Source organism: Salmo salar, chromosome ssa27 (genome assembly GCF_905237065.1).
Source record: "Salmo salar chromosome ssa27, Ssal_v3.1, whole genome shotgun sequence".
NCBI lineage: Eukaryota > Metazoa > Chordata > Actinopteri > Salmoniformes > Salmonidae > Salmo > Salmo salar.
Window position 1 is genome coordinate 37,404,032 of NC_059468.1, and position 12,046 is coordinate 37,416,077.

The 12,046-nt window shown below is 44.1% G+C and overlaps 1 protein-coding gene across 11 annotated transcripts in view; it reads right to left on the reverse strand.

Annotated features, from left to right (window-relative positions):
• The window catches only part of LOC106589039 (protein 4.1), a 154,346-nt gene that overhangs the window by 74,967 nt on the left and 67,333 nt on the right, over nt 1–12,046 (reverse strand). For 9 of the 11 annotated variants that reach the window (XM_045709459.1, XM_045709460.1, XM_045709458.1 and 6 more), the window contains exons 2-7: nt 6,527–6,939; nt 3,279–3,545; nt 2,302–2,406; nt 1,946–1,988; nt 1,529–1,573; nt 1,204–1,279 (exon numbers count right to left, since the gene is read on the reverse strand). In XM_045709459.1, coding sequence (XP_045565415.1) covers nt 1,204–1,279; nt 1,529–1,573; nt 1,946–1,988; nt 2,302–2,406; nt 3,279–3,545; nt 6,527–6,939 — 949 coding nt within the window. The remainder of the gene's footprint in view (nt 1–1,203; nt 1,280–1,528; nt 1,574–1,945; nt 1,989–2,301; nt 2,407–3,278; nt 3,546–6,526; nt 6,940–12,046) is intronic. The other 2 variants (XM_045709469.1, XM_045709462.1) reach the window with 1 other exon arrangement.

Sequence of the window (12,046 nt, forward strand, 5' to 3'; positions counted from 1 at the left end):
ATCAGGTTGAAGTCCGGTGTCTGGCTGTGCCACTCAAGGATATTTAGAGACTTGTCCCGAAGCCACTCCTGTGTTGTCTTGTCTGTGTGCTTAGGGTCGTTGTCCTGTTGGAAGGTGAACCTTCAACCCAGTCTGAGGTCCTGAGCACTCTGGAGCAGGTTTTCATCAAGGATCTCTCTGTACTTTGCTCCGTTCATCTTTCCCTCGATCCTGACTAGTCTCCCAGTCCCTGCCACTGAAAAACATCCCCCCAGCATGATGCTGCCTCCACCATGCTTCACCGTAGGGATGATGCCATGTGTCTTCTGTATCACCTTCAAATGTGAATTGACATTGAATCTGGAGAGAAGCATAATGAGGATGTATTCCAATGCGTTTTAAGGAGCTGTACATTTGCATACTGAGAATGCTGTGGTAATAATAATAGTCAAACTTAAATATAAAATGTTCTTGAAATGTTCTGAGGACCTCTAAGACAGGGTCAAATGTATATTGGGTGAACATCAATGAAATATTATGTTAAACCTAAAACCAATATGCCATGAATGTCATAAAAACACACTTATTTGGAAATTGTGGAACATTTGTGTGAATGTTCTGGGAACCTTTAAATAACTTAGACCAGGTGTTCTGTCAACATTCTTACAACAATATAGGAATGTCCTGTGCAACCTAACTTAAACATTGTATGAATGTCATCACAACCAAGCAAGTTTTGTGCTTTGGGAACCTATCACTTGTAATGTAACCACACTGTTCCCACAACCTAATTCACTGTTTTGGAAACCTTTAAAGAACTCAGACAGGATATTTTGTCAACATTCTTGCAAAATCAAAGGACTGTTTTGTGTACCCTGATACAAACACTATCTGAATGTTAGCATAACTGGACAGTTTTAGTGTTTTGGGAACCTCTTATCATATCCCCACAATGTTCCCAGAAACCTAATGAAACATTCTGATCATCTTTTAAAGAACCAGTTAAATGTGTTCTAGGAACGTTTTTCTAGCATCAGGTGAATGTCTTAATCAAATATTCTATAATCATCAGCACGACTGGACAGTTTTTGTGTTATGAGAACATTTGCCGCGACCTAACAAATGTTCTGGGAACTTTCACAGAACCAATTTTGTTTTTCTGGGAAGAGACAGAGAGCACACCTAGCAGAGAGAAACCAAACGAAGGAGCAGGTAGAGGTTTACCTGGTGATGTCTTCAGAAAGCTGGGCTGGGTCAGGAGGATAGAACTTCACATTGAAGGTGAAGTCATAATTGTTACCTGAGGAAAAAAATCTGGCATCAAAACACATTCAAATCATGGTAACATTTTCCTCTCGCTGAAACATGCATAGCGATGTAAAAAAAAAAAAAACTTGGGTCATATTCAATAGGCACCAAACGGACTGTTAGGGACTAACATGAACTTGTCCAATAAGAAACCCTCATTTTCGTTACAAAACGTTTAGCTACGGTGTGCACTAATGAATAACCCCCTGAGTAATGAATGACGACGGTATTTTCGTCTCACCTGTACATGATTGTGCGTCTGCACAGATCTTGTCTAACTTTGCACCTATGTAGGTGGAGCAGAAAATGAAATGGGAGTGTCACGGTGAGGTGTACAAGGCAGTGTGCTTATTAGCCTTTCTCCATTCAGGGTACGTTTGAGGGAAAATCTAGCAAGCCAGCCAACTTTAGGCAGTTAACTGGTGGTGCTTGACTTCCGTTGTGAGATCAGAGCGTTCCAGTGTGCGCTCTGATCGCTGCGAGAGAGAAACACTCTGAATTTACGAAAGGCCCAGGACACACAGAGTCTGGAGCCACAATTTACGAACGAACCGCACCCACAGTATAACTTCCATTCATTTAGCGAGAGGTTATAAGACAGGCCCCTATACACACACACAATGAGAGCAGAGCAGAAGCTACGCATTCACCCCCTCACCTTGAACCTGTCTGCGGATCTCCTTGGTGAAATCCATCCAGGTCTGTGGAGCAGAAGTAGGACAATCATCAGAAACAAAAACAAGGACTCAAGACATTGCACTTTTAAAAAACTGAACATCAAACACTAGGAGGAAACCATGAGGAAAGAGGGAGATACCTAGTCAGTTGTACAATGTCTTCAACTGAAATGTGTCTTCCACATTTAACCTCTTGAATCAGAGAGGGGCGTGTATAATATGTACATCTTTGTGGGAATGTACAGGTACAGGTGTGGTCACACCAGTAATATTAGTAACAGTGTAGTAACAGACAGACATTAGTTAAAGAGCAGAACATTGTCTCAGAGCTACTGACCTTCATGGAGGGCGACTCCCAGATGGCCAGGCCGTAGTAGTCTCTCTCCAGCAGGTTGAGGTGGTCACACACCTTGGTGAACAGCTCCACACCTTTGGCATGTTTCTACAGGCAGGAGAGATATTTCACAGAGAGCCATAATAAACCAGTCTGTGTGCTGGGCATGTTTTCTAAAGGCCAGACACAGACACAAGGAGAATAAATAGTTACAGACACCCAAAAAGCCAGTAATTAACTGTGTGAGACATATGTGTCCCTATTGACACCCTATTCCCTATATAGTGCACTACTTTGGGACGTATGAGTTAACTGTAGGTCCCTATTGCAGTAAAACGTGAATTAGGAGAGAGGAAGCTCAGGCTGTTAGTTAGGCTGCTGCTGAGCAATGACAAAAACATTGTCTGAGTAGTGGTGGAGGATCGTTTCATTCAATACTGGATGTATCCCTAGCCTGGAGGTCCCAGGGATGGTTGTGCTGTCTTGCCAAATCAAATTGTCATGTCAAACAGCCCTGTCAACCAGCCCTGCCAAACAGCCCTGTCAAACAGCCAAGTCAAACAGCCAAGTCAAACAGCCAAGTCAAACAGCCATGTCAAACAGCCATGTCAAACAGCCCTGCCAAACAGCCCTGCCAAACAGCCCTGTCAAACAGCCCTGTGAAACAGCCCTGTCAAACAGCCATGACAAACAGCCAAGTCAAACAGCCATGTCAAACAGCCCTGCCAAACAGCCCTGCCAAACAGCCCTGTCAAACAGCCCTGTGAAACAGCCCTGTCAAACAGCCAGGCCAAACAGCCCTGTCAAACAGCCCTGTCAAACAGCCCTGTCAAACAGCCAGGCCAAACAGCCAGGCCAAACATGGCATGACAACTCCATAAGATTTGGCTAGACAGCACAAACCGTCCTGGATCCCCCAGGCTATGTATGCCAGGTTTCCAACTAGAATAAAGGAATGATTTGGTAATATTGGGACTTACATCCAGCTCACACTCAAACAGAGTGTCGTCCAGCAGTGTAACTTTAATTTGCATGATCTTGGGTCGACGAGGAGGCTTAGGAGGTTGAGCGTCTTCCTCTGTTGTCTTCTCAACTCCCTCTTTCTCTCCTTCTCCCTCAGGCTCCTCCTCCTCTTTCTCCTTCTCCTGGGCACTGTCCTCTTCTCTTTTTTCCTTATCTGTCTCTCCCCCCTCTTCCTCAGAGTCTTTCTCAGTGTCAGGGTCTTCCTTCTGGTCTACCTGGACAGGCTGGAGGAAAAAGACACAAGACACACATTTTAAACACAATCAATGTTATATTTATATCCAAAAAATGCATTCATTGACACATCTGACAAACATCCTTGCTTAAAGCTACACAGAACAAACAGCTAAGCTTGACAAAGGACAAAGACATGATATTTATGAGCCACTGTAGTCTACATCTATATATTGGTAAACTGGTCTATACCTGCAGTGTTCAGTCTCAGACAGTGTCCAGTCAGTGAACACGTTACAACCACACGCCTGGAGGCATTCAGAAATCCTCAGCTCAAAGAACACAAGTTAGTAGTCAGGTCAACCGCTCTGGTTCTGCATCTCTACACTTCACTACAGGTGAACTAAACCAAGGCTTTGTCACACACATACACACAATGTCAATGAATAACTAAAGCATCACTACAGAAAAAAGTCAAGTCAATTACTGTAGACACTGATGGAAGGAGTAGGGTCTTAAAAGTACTACTGTTCAGGGAGAGGAAGGGAACTAGTGGAACTGGGACCAGCCAGCCAGTCAGCCAGCCAGTCAGCCAGCCAGTTAGCCAGTCAGCCAGCAAGTCATCCAGCCAGTTAGCCAGTCAGCCAGCAAGTCATCCAGCCAGTTAGCCAGTCAGCCAGCAAGTCAGCCAGCCAGCTAGCCAGTCAGCCAGAAAGTCATCCAGCCAGTTAGCCAGTCAGCCAGCAAGTCATCCAGCCAGTTAGCCAGTCAGCCAGCAAGTCTGCCAGCCAGCTAGCCAGTCAGCCAGCAAGTCATCCAGCCAGTTAGCCAGTCAGCCAGCAAGTCATCCAGCCAGTTAGCCAGTCAGCCAGCCAGCTAGCCAGTCAGCCAGCAAGTCATCCAGCCAGTTAGCCAGTCAGCCAGCAAGTCATCCAGCCAGCTAGCCAGTCAGCCAGCAAGTCATCCAGCCAGTTAGCCAGTCAGCCAGCCAGGTCAGGGGGCACTGCTCTTAGGTTACTCCCTGAATCCCTGGCTGTGTCCCAAATGGCTCCCTATTACCTATATAGTGCATTACTTTTGACCAGTGCCAATAGAGCTCTGGTCAAAAGTAGTGCACTATGTAGAGAATAGGGAGTCATTTGTGATTCACAATAGAGGATATGGAGTCATTTGTGATTCACAATAGAGGATATGGAGTCATTTGTGATTCACAATAGAGGATATGGAGTCATTTGTGATGTACAATAGAGGATAGGGAGTCATTTGTGATGTACAATAGAAAATAGGGAGTCATTTGTGATTCACAATAGAGAATAGGGAGTCATTTGTGATGTACAATAGAGGATATGGAGCCATTTGTGATGTACAATAGAGGATATGGAGTCATTTGTGATGTACAATAGAGGATATGGAGTCATTTGTGATGTACAATAGAGGATATGGAGTCATTTGTGATGTACAATAGAGGATATGGAGTCATTTGTGATGTACAATAGAGGATATGGAGTCATTTGTGATGTACAATAGAGGATATGGAGTCATTTGTGATGTACAATAGAGGATATGGAGTCATTTGTGATTCACAATAGAGGATATGGAGTCATTTGTGATGTACAATAGAGGATATGGAGCCATTTGTGATGTACAATAGAGGATATGGAGCCATTTGTGATGTACAATAGAGGATATCGAGTCATTTGTGATGCACAATAGAGGATATCGAGTCATTTGTGATTCACAATAGAGGATATCGAGTCCTTTGTGATGCACAATAGAGGATATCGAGTCCTTTGAGATGCACAATATAGGATATGGAGTCATTTGTGATGCACAATAGAGGATATGGAGTCATTTGTGATGTACAATAGAGGATATGGAGCCATTTGTGATGTACAATAGAGGATATGGAGCCATTTGTGATGTACAATAGAGGATATGGAGTCATTTGTGATGCACAATAGAGGATATCGAGTCATTTGTGATTCACAATAGAGAATAGGGAGTCATTTGTGATTCACAATAGAGGATATGGAGCCATTTGTGATGCACAATAGAGGATATGGAGTCATTTGTGATTCACAATAGAGGATATGGAATCATTTGTGATTCACAATAGAGGATATGGAGTCATTTGTGATGCACAATAGAGGATATGGAGTCATTTGTGATGCACAATAGAGAATAGGGAGTCATTTGTGATTCACAATAGAGGATATGGAGCCATTTGTGATGCACAATAGAGGATATGGAGTCATTTGTGATTCACAATAGAGGATATGGAATCATTTGTGATTCACAATAGAGGATATGGAGTCATTTGTGATGCACAATAGAGGATATGGAGTCATTTGTGATGCACAATAGAGAATATGGAGTCATTAGTGATGCAACCCCTGACTCTCTGAAGAGGAGTCGACTGGAGCCTCGCTACTCTAAACGAGTCCCTTATCAAAGGCCTGACCTCAGAGAGTGAGAGAGAGAGAGAGAGAGAGAGAGAGAGAGAGAGAGAGAACACAGACCCAATGAGGAGAGCCCTTAAGTATCACTGTTTTAGTCTACTGTAGTCTGTAACCATCTACTGAATGCTTCCCTTACTGTTTATTATATACACTAATACAATGCTTTTTCTATCTTATTTTTGTATCTTGTGCCCAAAATGTGCTCCCACACTATGTACTTACACAGTATCCAATGGAAAGGCTTTCCTCAAGTTCCAGCACATTAGTCCTAAACACCATTACATCCATTACACATTCATGCACTTCGTACTCACTTCAAATTGCAGTTTGAGGAGTACTGTAATCTGACAAAAAACACTCAACACTACTAATCTTCACAGACGCTGATGTTCTTCAGGACAAGACTCAAATCCCCACTTTGACACTCTGACTCCTATTAATTCCCTATTGCAGGACACACACACACACACACACACACACACACACACACACACACACACACACACACACACACACACACACACACACACACAGCTATGTACTACAGTGTGGTGGTTAGGATAGGATCTCACCTGCGCCTCGTTGCTGCTGAGCGAGTGCAGGTCAAGGTTCTGATCCCCCTCGATCTTGAGTTCTGGTTCACAGTCAGCGATGGGCGCCTTTGGCTCTTCCCCGTCCCCTCCTTTCTCCCCCTTCTCTCCCCCGTCCTCCTCGCACTGGGAACGCCTCTTCAGGAAGGAGGAGAAGAGGCGCGAGAGGCCGCGGCCGGCCGAGGTACGCCGGCGGGGTCTCAGCTGCACCTCCTCCTGGGGAGAGGAGTACGAGGGCGAGCCAGTGCTCTGGGGCGAGGTGGTGGGGGTTGTGGCGGCCTGGGACTCAGTGGGTCCGTGGTCAGGAGGCGTGGCCTGAAGCTGCTCTGCCTCCTGCTGGCTGGGCTTCTTCTGATGCTGGTTCTCTGTCGCCTCGTCTGTCGTCATGGCAATAGCTGAATGGGGAAAACCAACCAGAAAATATAGCTGCTAGCAGCAATGCCAGGGTTCAAGCTGTGGGTCTATTGCGCAACCATCAGGACAAATTGGACACATCCCCCTAGGATGAGCTACCTCTGTACTCCTTACCACGCTTGCCAAATATCAGAACTCAACATTGAACAGATCATGCAATATGCTTTTGATGTATTTTGGACCATTTTCAAATGATGTTGACAACTTTAAACGTCTTCTTCTCCATAACCGCTGAACCGATTGGACGTCTTCAAATGCAGGACTCCAGCTCAAACAATATGGCCACTATGAGCCAATGAGCTTGCATGAATGGTTTTCCCTGTCCAACAGCGCCAACATGCGGCTAAACGGAACCTTAACAGTTTAGCTAGACTCATATCCCTGTGGCAAATTTCATCACTCTGAGTCAAACCGATCAACAGATATAAAACATGTATCCGTTATGGCGCCACCATGTGGTCGAGCTGAATGTGCTAGTATATGTTGAGTCTTGACAGTGTTTGGAACATGTGTGCCAAGTTGTTACAATACGATTATCAGTGTCTGATTTATCTGCATTTATGCGTCAGACCACACCCACATGAATGCTTATTGGTAAGTTGTTTGACATACTAGTGTGGAAAATATAGCGTTGAGAGACCTCCATAAAGGCCATATATCAAATTCTGTGCAGAACGGTCATTCGGTGCATTTTAAGTGTTTTTCACAAAAATTATAAATGGCGGAAAATCCATTAAGGCGGACCTCATGGGTTCTCGAGGCAAATGTGTTCCTTGTGAAGAGACGGACCTATGTACCAAGTTTCACGACTCTACATCACACGCGGTGAGGGGCGTGAGCTTTCAAAGTTTGCTTTTTCAATCGCTTGTTATAGCACCACCATTGGTTTAGTTGGCATTGAATCGCATGGGAGGAATTGCCTAATAATGATGAACGCCAAGAAATACAATAGGGCTTCGCTGCTCGAACCCATAACAATTACTTGGTTGGGTAGTGTACCTGGGATTGGATCCTATGTTATTACGCTGTTCATAACATAGTCATTAGTTCCTATTGAGCCTATTTACACAGGGTCATTATTCGGAAGATAACAGCTCTATAAACACTCTTTCGTGGTGCCCCGACTTTCTAGTTAATTACATTTACATGATTAGCTCAATCAGGTAATATTAATTACAGAGAAAGGATTTTATAGAAAGGCATGTCATATCACTTAATCCGGCATAGCCAAAGACACGACACTAGGATATGCATATTATTAGTAGATTTGGATAGAAAACAATCTGAAGTTTCTAAAACTGTTTGAATGATGTCTGTGAGTATAACATAACTTATTTGGCAGGCGAAACCCCGAGGACAAACCATCCAGGAAATTTCTTTTTTGAGGTCACTCTCTTTTCAATGATATTTCATTGGGAATCTAGAATTCTAAGGCAGTTGCTTGCAGTTCCTATCGCTTCCACTGGATGTCAACAGTCTTTAGAAATTGGTTGTTGTTTTTCCTTTGTGTAATGAAGAAGTAGCCCTGTTCAGAACGAGGGTCAAGTGAAGTGTACTGTTTGATAGAGGCGCGGGACCTGAAAAGCAGGCTCCACTTTGTTTTCCTCCGGTATTGAACGCAGTTTATCCTGTTTTAAATTTTAGCGATTATTTACGTTAAAAAATACCTAAAGTTGTATTAGGAAAGTTGTTTGAAATGTTTGGACAAAGATTACAGGTAACTTATGAGATATTTTGTAGTCATGTTGCGCGAGTTGGAACCAGTGTTTTTCTGGATCAAACGCGCCAAATAAATGGACATTTTGGATATATAACGACGGATATAAATCGAACAAAAGGACCATTTGTGATGTTTATGGGACATATTGGAGTGCCAACAGAAGAAGCTCGTCAAAGGTAAGGCATGAATTATATCGTTATTTCTGAGTTTTGTGTCACGCCTGGCGGGATGAAATATGATTGTCTGTGTTTGTTTGATGGGGTACTGTCCTCAGATAATAGCATGGTTTGCTTTCGCCGTAAAGCCTTTTTGAAATCTGACACGGTGGCTAGATTAACAAGAAGTAAAGCTTTAATTTGGTGTATTGCCCTTGTGATTGTATGAAAGTTAAATATTTCTAATAATTTAATTTGAGTTTGGCGCTCTGCCATTTCACCGGATGTTGTCAAATCGATCCCGTTAACGGGATTTGATCCATAAGGAGTTAAATACTCTTAAAGACCTAGTAATATTTTACATCAATAGCAGTCAATATTAATCGTCAACTTATCAGCAATACAAAATTGGGTTTAATTATTTATTTACTAAATACCTAACTAATCACACAGAATTACATATACACAGAATGCAAATTATGTCATACAGAAATCCCTGGTGGACGGAGCCGGCATGACGGCTGGTTACACAAAGAGAGGGGGTTGGGTTTGAGTGAAAGAGCGGGAAGACTGAGGAACAAAGGGAGAAGCTGTGCTATCGTAAATACAGTATCTTATGGATTCTAAATTACCGCCCATTTGGAAAAGGGAAATGCAATAAATATTTACTCTGAGCTGTGCTTCGGTTGGTTGGTCGTAGATGCTGGTCGTGTTGGCCAACAGAGATCTTGCTGTCCTCGGAAGAATGTCTCTGGTGGTAAATGGGATACGTTGTAGTATCAACATAGTATGTTGTAGTCGTTGTGTGTTAGACTGGTTACGTCATCCGTCCTTTCCTAACCCACGTTTACAGCGGCCGCTGCTAACTCAACGGCTAGGAGTGAATAAGAGTTCAAAGTTCATACCATTCGCAACCAAAGCTCACGCTGAGGTTGGCTTAGTTCTGTAGTTATTATCTGAATCCTTCTGACATCGGACCGTCGCCCTAATGTACCCGGAACAGAAAGTTATTCGCCCTTTTAACACAGAGGCTGCAGGCCTCCCGTCCTCGGAACAGGAGGTTAGATTTTCGTCAAGGGCTTATATAGTGGAGGGAGAGAAGGGTGTTTTTCATAGTGTATAACCCATGTCTCTTCACAGGGGTGGGCCACTGATTGAGCAGGGCTCTAACCTTATGAAAACCCAATTCTCTCATTTGGAAGCTAAAATTACATTTAATCTTTTCACAAATAGTTTTATATTTAAACATTTAAATTGCACAACAATTCCATGTGAATCTGATAACTAGAATGTGTAGACTTTCCCAGATACAGTTTATGTCGTCCTGTCATCAGTCATAATGTCTCAGATGACAACCGAACTGACATCATATTCATTAAGTACCAACGCATATTTTCCACTGGTTGGATTACCGAAATATGGTTCCTTTCCCCCCACCGTTTGATGTTCCCAGACTCTCTATGTTTAACAAAGGCTATTCAAGAGTCCTTCAGTAGAGTCAAGAGAGAGAGGGGAGAAAGGTATTTATGGGGGGGTCATAAACCTTACCCACAGGCCAACGTCATGACACTAGCTTCTGGGCCTGAGTAGCAGGCAGTTTACTTTGGGCACACTTTTCATCCGGATGTGAAAATAGCGCCCCCAAGCCATAACAATTTAAAGCTGCTGATTCTGCTCTTCCTGATTCTCCTGGTTCAATACGGTGCAGATGGTGTGGGGGGGGGAAGAAACAACACACTGAGAGAGACAGAGAGAGGGAGAGACAGCGAGAGAGAGACAGAGACAGAGAAAAAGTGAGAGTTTAAGCGAGAGAGAGATGAGCGAGACAGACAGAGAGAGACAGACAGACAGAAAGAGAGAGAGAGACAGACAGGAGAGAGAGAGAGAGAGACAGACAGACAGACAGACAGACAGACAGACAGACAGACAGACAGACAGACAGACAGACAGACAGACAGACAGACAGACAGACGAAAGAGAGACAGACAGAAAGACAGAGAGAGAGAGAGACAGAGAGAGAGAACAGACAGAGAGACAGAGAGAAAAAAATACAAAGAGAGAGATACAGAGAGAACAGACACGGAGAGAGAAAAAGAGAGAGAGAGATAGACAGAGAGCAGAGAGAGAGAGAGAGAGAGAGAGAGAGAGAGAGAAAGCTAGCAAGAGATAAACAGAGACAGACAGAGCGTGATAGAGAATGGCTGAGCCAAGCAACACTACACTGTTCAGCTAAGCCTCGGCAGCAGAGCTGTAGGACAACTGCAGAGTCTAAGCTCCCATTGCTCCATAATCATCAGTTTAAACGTAGATAATTTATCATGGATGATGACGATAGCTAACCCCTTAGGTGGCTGTTAGATCTAGACCTAAAATCTTAAACCTCAGAGAGGTAGTATTCCATTAAATCCCAGGCAGCCATTTATGCTACACATGCCCAGGGAGAGTTGAGAGGAGGGAGAGAAGAGGTAGCCATTCATATATTAACAGTTTAATCCTTAATATTATATTTATTATCATGGAGTGGTGGTGTGATCTGGAGTGGACTTTTACAGCCCCCCCCCCATCTCTCTCCCCCAGCCCTCTGTTGTTGAACGAATGGGTTTCACTCTCCACCCTCCGACACTACATGCTGGGTAGGAGTCGTCGTGGCAACGCCGGCCTTATTAGGCCACCAGACATGTCACTGTGTTTTGTGGAGTCTCAAGGCTGCTACTGCTGGTGGCTCAGCATGGGAACAGCATGGGGACAGCATGGGAACATCATGGGGACAGCATGGAGACATCATGGGAACATCATGGGAACAGCACGGGAACAGCACGGGAACAGCATGGGAACAGCACGGGGACATCACGGAGACATCACGGAGACATCACGGAGACATCATGGGGACAGTATGGGGACATCATGGAGACATCATGGGGACATCATGGGGACATCATGGGGACATCATGGGGACATCATGGAGACATCATGGAGACATCATGGGGACATCATAGGGACAGTATGGGGACAGTATGGGAACAATATGGGAACAATATGGGAAAAGCATGGGAACAGCATGGGAACAGCATGGGAACATCATGGAGACATCATGGGAACAATATGGGAAGAGCATGGAGACATCATGGAGACATCACGGAGACATCACGGAAACAGTATGGAAACAGTATGGGGACATCATGGTGACATCATGGGAACAGCATGGGAACATCA